At 30.7% G+C, this 12,578-nt stretch overlaps 2 protein-coding genes and 1 long non-coding RNA gene across 4 annotated transcripts in view; all 3 read right to left on the bottom strand.

The window, feature by feature from the left end:
• LOC136988719 (uncharacterized) overlaps positions 1-12,578 on the bottom strand; it is an 86,801-nt gene that overhangs the window by 65,474 nt on the left and 8,749 nt on the right. For both annotated transcript variants that reach the window (XM_067286673.1, XM_067286674.1), the window contains exon 4: positions 6,962-7,050. In XM_067286673.1, coding sequence (XP_067142774.1) covers positions 6,962-7,050 — 89 coding nt within the window. The remainder of the gene's footprint in view (positions 1-6,961; positions 7,051-12,578) is intronic.
• Positions 5-726, bottom strand: LOC136988819 (uncharacterized). The gene is made up of 2 exons (XR_010882809.1): positions 159-726; positions 5-75 (listed from the first exon to the last, which is right to left on the bottom strand). It is a non-coding gene; the product is annotated as an uncharacterized lncRNA (long non-coding RNA).
• On the bottom strand, positions 3,588-5,282 carry LOC136988741 (uncharacterized). The gene is made up of 8 exons (XM_067286705.1): positions 5,131-5,282; positions 4,999-5,046; positions 4,880-4,921; positions 4,627-4,809; positions 4,448-4,568; positions 3,984-4,382; positions 3,851-3,910; positions 3,588-3,773 (listed from the first exon to the last, which is right to left on the bottom strand). The coding sequence occupies exons 1-5, from the start codon at positions 5,131-5,133 to the stop codon at positions 4,473-4,475; spliced, it is 372 nt and encodes a 123-aa protein (XP_067142806.1). The 5' UTR covers positions 5,134-5,282; the 3' UTR covers positions 3,588-3,773; positions 3,851-3,910; positions 3,984-4,382; positions 4,448-4,472.

The raw sequence follows: 12,578 nt of genomic DNA on the forward strand, positions 1-12,578 counted from the left end.
AATATTTAAAATATAAAAAATTGTTTTATTTTTCAAAAACATACAGTTATTCAAAATGCAGTTATTGCCAGAAACCTGTACAAAATAAATAAAAAAATATATATAATCACATTTACCAATTTTTATATGATAATAATAATAATGTACACTGTACTTACCTTGCTCGATCATAAATGCTTTATACGAAAAAACATCACATAAGCTGCAATGTTGTGTAAACCGGGTGTGGAATGGGCAAATTTTCCCGTAAAATAAGGCATTTGGTGGCATACATATATGTGGGTATATTTCATGATGATGAGGACATGGCCTCTCTATATTCCAGTTCTTCGGAGCATGACAATAATGCGAGATATATTTTAGTATGATGGGGACATGGAACCCGAATTTTTGAAGATTTGGGCACTCCCCATTCCTCAAGATCAAAATATGGAATATTCACATTGTATATTTCTGAAGTTAAGTTCAAGTAATTTTTTTCAATTTCTCCTCCTTTATAGTAAAAAAATTTATATTTTAAAAATAAATTATATAAAATTTTGCACACATTATCACTTTTTTCCCAATTTCTGAAATATTGTTTTTCATATGCTAAATATAAACCATGTAAATAATTGCCAAATCTTACATTTTTTTTATTAGCAAAACTTAAATCTTTAAAAGTAATTATTTCATTATAAAATTCAATTTTTTGATATTCATTCGAGTTTTGTGCCACAAAACCAAGTTGTCTACATAACGTATTAACGTGTTAAGTCCCTAGCCCGAGTATACTCGGGCAAGACGCACGCTTGCGTAGTTCCTTGCCCGAGTATACTCGAGCAACAATGAAAAAATCTCTCGTTAACGTTCTATGCGCTATATTACTCGGAAAAAGATCATTTCGTATTCTATTGGATGATTTTTATGACCTCAGCAAATTTTAAAATTAAACATCCAATAGAAGTGGGTTTTTTTTTACCATTTTCTTGGTCCCCTCCTATAGAAACATTACAAATGACCGAAAATTTCGTCACCTATTTGAGTATTTACGGTAACTGAAGCACATCTGGCTAGAAACTGGTCTTCCCCTGAAACTTACTTGAGAATAACTCGCCCACATCAACAACCAGCTGTTTTCAAAGACGATAAGCTTATTACACCGAACTGTGGCGCGCGTCACGTGATCCGCTGCGATTTTTTGTTATGTGACAGATAATTTGTTTCTAAATAATACATAATCAAGGAAATAAAATTTTATATTAAAATTTTTTAGAATTGTATTTCATAATTTGGTGTATTAAAATTTTTTATAACTTTTTGTGGGTGTTTTTTCTGTAAAGCACAAAAAACAATGTTAGGTTAATGTACCATATAATATAAGTAATAAGAAAAACCTAGTAAAAAAATTATCAGTAAATAACGAAATACATTCGAGTATTTACAGTAACTAGTTCAGATTTGTAGAAAACCTACTCCCCCTTCCTCAGGCATTGTTTGGAACATCCCGCAAAACTTTACAATCAGCTGTTCTCAAGGTCATCCAGCTGTGTATTTACTGAAGCAAGTGTCAAGTGTCTCCTTGCCAGTTTTGTGTTACATGAAAAATAACAAGTTTCTAAATAATACATAATAAAATATTTTAGAAATTCATTTTATAAAATGGTGTATTATAAATTATTTCCAATTTTTTGTGGGAGTTTTATGTAAAGCTTTTATGTCAGCATATAAAGCTAGAAACTAATAATTATAGAATAAGTATTATTGTGATATAAGAAATTGTACTTATGTAAAAATTCTCTTCTGTACTAAACGAACTGCACCCTTCTATAGCCTCATGGTGTGAAATGTCATTGTTTACAATATACTATTTCTCTCTTCATGAAAAACTCCAGGGTTAGTGTGGTTCAAGCAATGTAGGACAGATAAAACCCTTCTCTGATAATAAGCTAATGAAAAATATTTATATACAGAATATTTTTTAAGAACTCTGCGTTTTTCTATCAAAAACACGGTGTTTTGTGGGAGAAGCACTTTTATGGATGCAAGTATTGTTTCAAATGTGGTACCTCGCTTCAAATTCGCACTACATTCAGTCTGTTTTTTCTTTTCTAGCAAAATCATATTACAGTTTTTTGTAGTTTTGTATTTTGTTTGTCATGAATTTAAAATTATAATAAAATTTTAAATTTCCCAAAAAAAAAAAAAAAATGTATTTATTTATAGAAATTCGCTAAAATATCGTAGATTTATTAGTCACACACATCTGTTCTTTGAAAACCACAGCTTTCTAGCTACAGCAAGTGAGAAGTTATTGTCATTTTTCACACTACTTCTCTAATTACTCTCCTAGGAGGGGAGTAGATGAGTCATCTAAGGGTCGAAGTCAACACAAGTTTTCTTAGCAATAATGTATAAGAAACATTATTTTTATATTATTTAGACGATTTTTACAATAATCGACTATACTACACAATTTTGCTGGCGATTGTTTACATATTTTCTCATATTATGTAATAGCAAGGGGAAATGTTCACTTTCCCAAATAATTTATAACTTCACAGTTCTAAAATAATGCTTACTCACCTAAATACTCTCTAAGAACAATAAATTAGGTACATAGAGCTAAAAAACGATAGAAACAAGCAATTTTATAGCGATTGTTTAGATATTTCAAAGACTAGCCTGAGAGGGATGGCACTTAGTGGAAATTTGAGCTCTACTGTTTCCAGAGGTGTCTGATTCGTTGATCTAATATCCACATAGACAGAAAGTAACCAACTACAGTGTAAAAGAAGTTGACTATCGATTTTATCAGCCAATAATCTGCCTCCTCACCTCTAATTGCTTTGTAAATGGGAGAGGACGGTATTACGCAAAATATTTATGGTCCGGAGGTGGTGAAAAAACATTTATTGATTGAGACAGTGAAAAGACACATACAAGAAAGCAAATGAAAGCTTAGATCGCTACAGACTTGATTACAGTTTGTACAAAACTCCTCCTTCCCATGTTATATCTATAGAACAACCTTCTTTTGTTTATTGGATGAAACAAACCTTCATTCACCATGCTTTTTGAGCTGTAATTGATAGGTTATAGCTAATTGACAATTCTTCAACAAATAAGCATCGATTCGGGTTTGTGGGTTGGGAATTTTCATGCAAAAAGCCATGCCTTCTCGGAGATACTTTATCAGTTACAAACATATACAAACAATCATAAATCATTACTCTCATTTATTTTTATAGTCAAATTTTCAATTTTTTATATTTTTTTCATCTTTTCCCTATTGTATTTTCTTTTTTATATTATATTATTGTATTTTTATGATTCAATTTTTGTATTTTATTATTGTATCTTTTATATATATTTTTAAATATCTTTTATGTCATTAAATTTATTTTTATTTTATGTTTTGTCATGTTTCATTTTTTAAATTATTTTTAACCTACTTTACCCACGAACGGCAGCTTCCCAGCAAATCACGAAACCTATACGGTGAAGCCGACATTGCAGGATGGGATGCCCCTGTAAAGTTGGCTATCGCAAGGGAAAGACACCGTTTAGGAACCATCCGAGGCGCAAACACAAAAACTGGTTAAAACTTTTTTTAAAATTAAAATGAACTTTTTTGCTTTAATATTTAATAACAACATAAACTTTCGAGCGTTTTTTTTCCTGAAACAGGACACTTAATCGGTTAAACGGTATGTCCATGCCATATATTGTGAAAGCTTCAAAGTCTATAATTACTCCGACATTATCCCTCCATACATTGCAAGGGTTGAAATCTATTTTATATTAATATGAATTAAATAAATAAATAAATATATATGCATTATTTTTAAATATTATATTTATTACTCACATCTTGAATATGAAGTATTCCAATCTAATGCACCCGAATCCAAATCCAAAGTACCGAAATCTAAAACATTTTCCCTATTTATATATATATATATTATTAATTAAATATAGATATATAAGAAAAATATACTTACAATTCATTTTAAGTCGGGGGCTTCTTATATAATGTTCTCGGATGCAGGGATGAACATTATATAGGTAACTTCAGGGAGTGGGAGGGAGGGGGAGGTTGAGGAGGAGTCTATGAATTTCCTCCCCCCTGGCTGCTCATACCCAAATAATCATAATATTCTTTTAACATCGCAGCCTGTATACGGTGCAGACCCCGCTTCTCTCACTCGCTTTCCTGTCTTTCTCTTTCTTGTCTTTCCCTTTCTCTTTCTTGTCTTTCCCTTTCTCTTTCCATATTTTTTTTTTCTTTCTTGTCTCATAAAATACATATACCCCTCCAATTCTTCTCTGTTTTCTTTTCCCCATTCGATATACTGTCCATCTTCTATTTTTTGTTTGGCAAATATTTCTTCTACAGATGCCTGTATATAAATTACCTTGTTATTCGTTTTTTTTTAAAAAAAAAAAAAAAAAAAAAAAAACTTACTTTTTCCTCTCTTATCTGAATGATCCTATCGCACTCTTCTTGTTCTTTCTTTGTAATCATCTTCTATTTCTTCTTCAAATTCTTCTTCCATTTTTAGTTTATTAAACTGTTCTATAGATGCCTGTATATAAATTACCTTGTTATTTATCAACAATTTAAAAAAAAAAAAAACCCCTAACTTGTATTCCCCTGTTTGTTGCAATCCGAATCACCCTGTCAACTTCGTTCCGCAACTTCTTCGGCACCGCTGTTTTCTGAGGAATTACTAATAATTCTAACTTTTTAGAGTTTTCAACTCTACTCATAGCGTGCCGAAGAGTATCTGCGTTGACTTCATTTTGATTTATCAAATCCATTATACTCTATATTTTATTTAAAATCATAAAAATTAAAATCTAAATTATAAACTATATTATTTTAAATACTACTTACTGAAGCATCCATGTCTGTTTCCTCAAAATTATCTCCTGTTGGCTGTTAAATAAAATATATTTAAAATCATAAAAATTAAAATCTAAATTATAAACTATATTATTTTAAATACTACTTACTGGAAAATCACTGCCTGTTGCTCCAAAATTTGTATTACCTCCTGTTGCCTGTTAAATGAAAATATTTAAAATAATTTAAATACTATAAGAGTTTAAATCTAAATTATAAACCATATTATTTTAAATACTTACCATTGCTTTGCTGTTTTAATTTTCTTCAAAAGTACACTATCCAATGCTGAAATTTGTATGCTTCTTTTCTTAAGTTTATCGCAGCTTATATTGTACACGCCTGTGTTGTTCTTTTCCTGTAAATTCGGTACACACCCAACATTCTTTTCTTATAAAACCACTTTCAATTCTTGACCAACTTTCTGCAGCCATGCCCGAGATACAAATCTATTTCGTAAATATAATTTTAGGTCACATGGCTATTGAAATTGCTGATTCACTTTCTGCAACCCCAGATAAGTATTAATAAATTATTTGTAAAATTATTTACTTGACAATTTTTGTGATTCGTATGTGTCATTTGACTACTACTCTGGTGTTGGTGTGTTATGGATGTTGATATTTGATATTATAATTTATACATACAATCAGAGTCATAATTCTAAATATTTACTTCAAAGAATCCGGTGTTTTATTTTAATATCCAGTTTTTTCATAATATTTTTTATGTTTACTATCATTCAAATATAAATACATGGGTGACATTGAAATTTTTCAGATATGAGAAAAGTACAGTACATAATTTGCTTTATTGCAGTTTGCTGTGTTTAATAGAGAAACTCATTTAGTAGGTAAAAAATGTATCTGGAACAGAAAGAGAGAGAGAATTTTTGTCAGAGGTTGGTAATGAAATTGAGTTGAGAGCATTTTCAGCAATGGTGTTTTACAATTTTAAAATAAACCTGAGAAAGCCTCTGAAAACACTGCAACAATTGTTACAGTGTTTGCAAATGCTTTCTCAGACTTCAGTTAGTTTCATTTGTAAGTGTCTCGGTAACTTCTGACATGGCAGGATGACTCTCAAAGACAAAGCCAAAAGTGATCCTCCTGTAATGACAGTCACAGAAAACACAGGAACTGTATCAAGACTATGGTAAGATAGATTCACATGTAATATATAAAGATATAGAGTTCAGTCTAAGCATTGAATTATCAGCAATAAAAATCTCAACTACAAACAGCTAAATGTTAGAAATGTCACATCAATGGATTCCATATTTATTGTTAGACTTACAGAAGAAACCTCACGTGAAATGGTGCCACTAAATAATTAGAGATTCAAAAATGGGCAATCAAAGTGTGTTTGGTTGATCATGACAGATGATGAAATATGGATTTATCAATAAGACCCAAAAATAAAATAGCAGTCAGCACTCTAAGTATTCCCAGATGAGCCATCATATGTCAGAAGTGCTAGTTTCCAACTGGTGGCCATATTTTTTGGCCAAGGTCTTTATATTGCAACTAGGCCTATATGTCTAAAAGGATCAAAAGACTGTTGATTGGTATGTTACAATTTTTCTATTACAAGTCTTTCAGGAGATTTATTGGAGATATCTAAAGACCAGACATGGGTTTCAATTGGAAAGACAGTTTCTGCTTTACTATAATAATGCCTTAGCATACCTGGCAATGAGAACAATGAATTTCCTGAATTAAATATTCAACTAGTGAATCAGCCATGCTGTAGCCTGGATCTGACATTGTGACTATTCTCTATTCCCAAAGTCAAGGAACTGCTTTACATATGATATTTTTCTTGAAAACAGAATAAGCAGCTTCTAACTTCAAAGAGCACACTAAAAGCATCTCAGAAATCCAGTGTTATAGTTGCTTCCATAGTTAGTTTGGGAGAATAAAATGCTGCATAGAAAATGGAAGAGAAATATACTTCAAGAAGATATAACAAACATAATTTACACAATACAGTTTACATATATCTGAAAACATTAAGAGTTGTCCACATGTAAACTAATATATATAATTTAAAACTAAACTAATTCATAAATACCCAAGATAAGCATTCATGCTGTTAACTGTTTTAGGAAATGGTAAATCTGAAGTCATCTCTTTATAATTCTCTTTTTCAATTCTTTCTTTCTACAGAAATAAAATAAATAAATAAATAAATAAATATTAAAATTTTAAATATATATAAATTATATATTTACAATATTTTATTGTTTGTTTAATGCATTAAACAAGTTTAATTTTAATTACACATTAAATAAATTTTATTATTATTGAAATTCTGAAAAATTGTAAAATTATTCTGATTTTCAAAATTTTCAAAGTAACTTCATATGAATGTAAATCATTTTTAAAGATGATTAATTTTAACCCAATATCAAAACAAGTTTGAACAGCAGCAAGAGTGGATTTAGAGAGTGTGCAGGGCACAGCTGTACCTTCTTCTAAAGGCTTTTCTCAAGTACAGTTGGGTACTTTAGTAAAAAGTTTTGTAAGGAATATTGTTTCCTTTCTGCACCCTTTTAAAGATTTCTGGGACCATTGTTGAGTATTATGTATAAATATTCAAGTGTTCAGATTTAATCGAACATCTTTAGAAATCTAACTATAAGACAAGAAAAAGGAATACTTTTGTTTCAGAAAAAGTACTTTGATCAAACTGTACTACCAAGGAACTTTTATGACAAGGATTTGCAAAAAACTATATTACATTTTTATTATGCAAGCAGTCCAAACATTTGGACATAATACATTCCTAAAACTGTGTATGTGAAACACAAGCAATAAAATTACATGTTATAAAGAGAATTCCATTTCCAGAGAGCTGAAAAAATTAAAAAATTTTTTATTAAGATATGAAAGATTTACTTTTTTTACAGTGAAAACATTACAATGCATAAACATTTCAAATGAATTTTAACATTTAAACAGAAAACAGACAATAAAAACTAATTTTCAGAAATGATTTTGTTGAAACAAACCAAACTGGCAGAAAGTGCCTTAAGCAATAGCTCAAAGTTTTTGTTTTTCAGATGAAAAGATAAAAAAATTTGAATTTGCGATATGGAAAGCAATTTAGAGTATCAAAGTATTTTGTATGAAAAAATGGGTTATCCAAAATTCAAGGATTGCCTGTAATATCATTTTTTATTATAATATGTAAAATATAATAAAATAAAGTATTAAAAAGTTAATACAACAAATTTTTTAATGAAAAATAATATATAAATAAAAATTTTAATTTCACTTTACATTTTTATTATTAAGATTGTAAGAACTATGCCATTAGATGATAATGTATTACTACAAAGCTACCACCAACCAAAGCCGAAATTATCGAGCTGGAAACGTCTATATTAATTATAAATTACAAAATAATTTGCTATTAGAGTGTGGCATTAGGCACCATCTCTTGCTAAATTTAATAATTATAATTTAATTAAATAATTTAAATAATTTAGACTGAACTGGAAGAAAAGAATCGGTCCAAAGCAGGACTCAAACTCCTGCTTACCGTGCAGACACATTACCAGTTACGCTACCCGGACCTTCAATCTGATCTCCCCTTCCAGTATATCTAAGCATAAGCTACGACCATCGATGGCCATTACAACGCCGGCTGGGGACACATCAAGCGCCCACTTCCTCCCAAGGCACTCAACCGGCAATCACAAGCCCGGCAAGGCATATATATACAAATAAACAACAACAGCGAACCCGTAACATAAAGCTACCACCAACCAAAGCCAAAATTATCAGGCTGGAAACGGCTATATTTGTATATATACACCTTGCTGGGCTTGCCACACTCTAATAGCACATTATCTTGTAATTTATAATTAATATAGCCATTTCCAGCCCGATAATTTCAGCTTTGGTTGGTGGTAGCTTTATATGTTACGGGTTGGCTTTATATGTTACGGGTTTATTTGTATTACTATAATGCAATATCAATGTATTGCAAAGTTTTTGGTTTATTATCTGTAAAAATAATCAAGAATATGATATATTTTTACTTCAGAAAATAGACACTATTAAAAAAATTAATAAATTCTACCAAATGAGAATTTATTATTGAGTGTATATAAATATTTGTAAACTGGAATTATTATTTGAGACTGTGTAAATTCTCCAATAACATAATTTCATGCAAATAAGTGTACACTAGTGTATATTCTGCAGAAAATTCCTAGAAAAAAACCTTTGCATAACTCATAACCATTATATACCTTAGGCACCCAGAATAATCATTAAAAGTTTAACACTTATTGTATGCAATTTAGAAAATATTGTCTCAAATATTAAAAAGTTTTTTTTTCTTTTTCACTACCATTTACATTGGAATATTGTGTTCTATATTTTAAATCTTGTTCACCTGAAGATGATAAATATAAGTTCATTGAAAGTGCTAGCAAAAAATAAAAAACCATTAACACCACACTCAGTGTGTTTTACTTTCTTTCATGTGATATTTGGCAAGAGATTTTAAGCTGTATTGTGTCAAAGAAATCTACTGTAACTTCCCTGAAGTTGGACATACTTGCTTCGATTATGACTGCAACTTTGAGCATATTGAAACATATGTACAAAAATATGAACCTAATGTCTACAATACTAACCATTAGGTAGATATTATCAAGAAAGTCAACAAAAGAAACAAGTTTGTTGTAACCAGAATGGAAACTTTAGATTTCAAAAATGTCTCTGCCTTCATAAAAAACATTAAGAAGAGAGTTGTCACAACTGACAAACAGCTGCTTGATTTCAGTCAGGCTGGAACACTTAAGTATACTGCAGATGATCCCAACAATCCATATGCAAGTTATGCACATTCCAGAGATGAAGTATTGATAAAAGTATCACTTACTCAGAAAGATCACCCTATAATCAACACACATCCATATCAGCTGGAGAAAAAGTACACTGGGACATTGCTGATTGCAAAAAATAAAGTGGCAGATATTATGTCCCTGATGAGATGGGTTCCTAAAGCATACCATGCTTTTTATTCCCAGATTAAGGCAGATGACACTGTTATTGATGTGGAAAATATTCATAAATAAATTAAGAAAGATAAAATAATGTAAAAATAAAATATTAAATAAAAATAAAAAGTATTATCTAGACAATATTTTTTGGTATTCAATAAACAATGCTGTGAAAATAGCAAAAATTCTTGGAGACAGTACTATTCCACATTACATTGATCTGTGAAATCTTTCTTGTTGAATATTTTATCAGACAATTGTAATCTTTTTGGTTTTGAGCATGAGATGATAGCCACATCTACAGGCAACATTTGAAGAGCAAAAATATTAACACACACCTATTCTTATGATTTTAAGATTTTTTCAAACATTCAAATTCAATTACTTCAGAAATATGATTCTCAGGGTTAGCACTATATGTATGTGAGGGCTTCATATATACAAAGGTGGTTCCAGTGTACCTACCATCTCACTGAGGATGGCCATTAAATATCGTTGAAAGTTGATAAGTATGCAAATATTTGTCAACTGTCTCTGATTATCATCAAGATTCCTGAAATCACTAAGTCTAGTTCACAGACTAAGACACAAAGTAAAGTAGAATTTAATTAACAGAAACAGGAGGGTTTACTGAATACAAACGTGGTTTATGTGAGTTTCATGGTAATGTGGAATACGTGAATTTCATGGGTCAACAATGGAGTTAGGCATTAAATCAATCTAAACAACAGTTTAGAATATAGTGATATATTTATTATACAAACTATAACTATTATATATACATTAAATGGAGTATCATATACAAAAATAAGAACAAGAAAATAATATCACCGTAAAATAAAAAGAGGACCTTGAGTCTAACCTCTAAATCTAACATGACTTGAGAGATAGTTTACATGACATAATTATATTACCTGACATTCACATACTTCTGTAGAGGAGAGTTGAGTAGTCCTTGGGAACAAGTGGAGGTTGAGAACTGGAAGAGGGATGGCTAATGTCTTGGGCACTCGGCAAGGGTGCCAAAACAGGAGCATTGGCTAAACATTTGAACACTAAGTAAGTGTCCAATGAGAGCGAGAACAAGAGCAAATTGGAAGGTGACCTTTCACCTTTTATACTAAATTTCATCCAATAAAATCATTTGTCGACAATACTTTGTAAAAAAGAAAACACCCTCGTTTAACTAAAATTAATATTAATGCATAATACAGTACTTTTAATTGTGATTGTTAATTAATTATCGATTGCTTTAATAAACATATTTCTCTTAGTAATGAAAAAGAATAGTATATTTTTGTTAACTTTTGGAACGTAACCATATGCTTTGCATTAGTCCTGTGATTTGTATAGTGCAGACTTGCATAACATGACACTTTTTTGGAATGTAACTACTGTGTTTTATGAGGGGTACCTGTATATAATTATTTTAATCATCAAAATTCACTTTATAGCAATAAAAAGAGTAACGAGTTAACATATGACAAACTTGACAGTCAGTTTCTAAATACATGGTGCACTCAAGTTCCAAGGTCTCTAAATCTATTTCTTGGAAAAGGAAAAAGATACAAACATAAGAGTTGTTTTAAACAATGCAGACATTTGGTAGAATCAGGTAAGACAAACAGCAGCACCGTTCTGCTTATAGAAACCTCATGGCAACACTTAACATTGGAATCATTTTGGTAACTAAAGAGGGTAACTTTCATATTTGAAGAACAGCATGCTATTATCCGTTTCCTCTACTTACTTAGATTGAATCCCATTGAAATTCATTGCCAGTTGAGTGACACATGTAGGGATGATATCATGGACATAAAAAAAGTTTGTGTCCGTAACATCATGAACATAAAAAAAATTGTGTTTATGTGTGTGACAGTTCCAAGAAGGCCAAACATCATGTGCAAAGAAACCAAAGGTGCTTTGTCCATGCACCAGCCAATTCAGCAACATGACTGTACAAATGCAGCAAATGGTTATGGAAGATTGCTGATTGACTATAGAAGAGATAGCTTCCAAAGTCGGCATTTCTATACACTTTGTGCATACCAAGCTGCATGATGACCTGAAATTGAAAAGTTTCCTCCAGATAGGTTCTGCACATTTCTGCATGATAACAACTTTGAAGTTGTTCTCAATGTACTGTACTCATCTGACCATGCACCTAGAGATTTCTGGCTTTTTCCAATGCTGAAACATACTCTCTGTGGTTTCACATTTACCAACCATTCCACTCTAGCATCAATGATTTTCCAGTGGCCAACACTTATTCCTATAAAACATTCACAGTGAGCTTGCAATTGTGGTGAAAATACTGTGAAAAATGTGTATGTCTACGGTACACATTTTTCACACGGTCCAGGGTAAACTATGTTGAGAAATGACAGCAGTTTCTTTTTAAGAAATAAATTCAGAGACCTTATAACTTGAATGCAACTCATATTTCTTTAAAATTTTGACATTGTATATGGAAGAGGAAATTAATTGAAAATTTATCAGCTTTCAAGAACAAGATCAAATGGGACTTTCTAATAATATAATAGCATTAATTATAATTAAAGCATGGATTGTTGCATAAGAAATGAACGCAAGATATCTAAAGACAGGGTAGGCATACAATATATGTCTTTTGAAATTTTAAGAAAAATTGTGAGAGCAGATGAATATGAC

This window comes from Centruroides vittatus, unplaced genomic scaffold (genome assembly GCF_030686945.1).
Source record: "Centruroides vittatus isolate TY-2023 unplaced genomic scaffold, ASM3068694v2 scaffold_386, whole genome shotgun sequence".
Lineage (NCBI taxonomy): Eukaryota > Metazoa > Arthropoda > Arachnida > Scorpiones > Buthidae > Centruroides > Centruroides vittatus.

What these genes read in the sequence shown, in the direction of transcription:
- LOC136988741 (XM_067286705.1), bottom strand. An exon ending in CAACAGGCAGTGATTTTCCA is followed by an intron (nt 4,922 to 4,998) that starts GTAAGTAGTATT and finishes TTTATTTAACAG; the next exon opens with CCAACAGGAGATAATTTTGA. An exon ending in AAACAGACATGGATGCTTCA is followed by an intron (nt 4,810 to 4,879) that starts GTAAGTAGTATT and finishes AATAAAATATAG; the next exon opens with AGTATAATGGATTTGATAAA.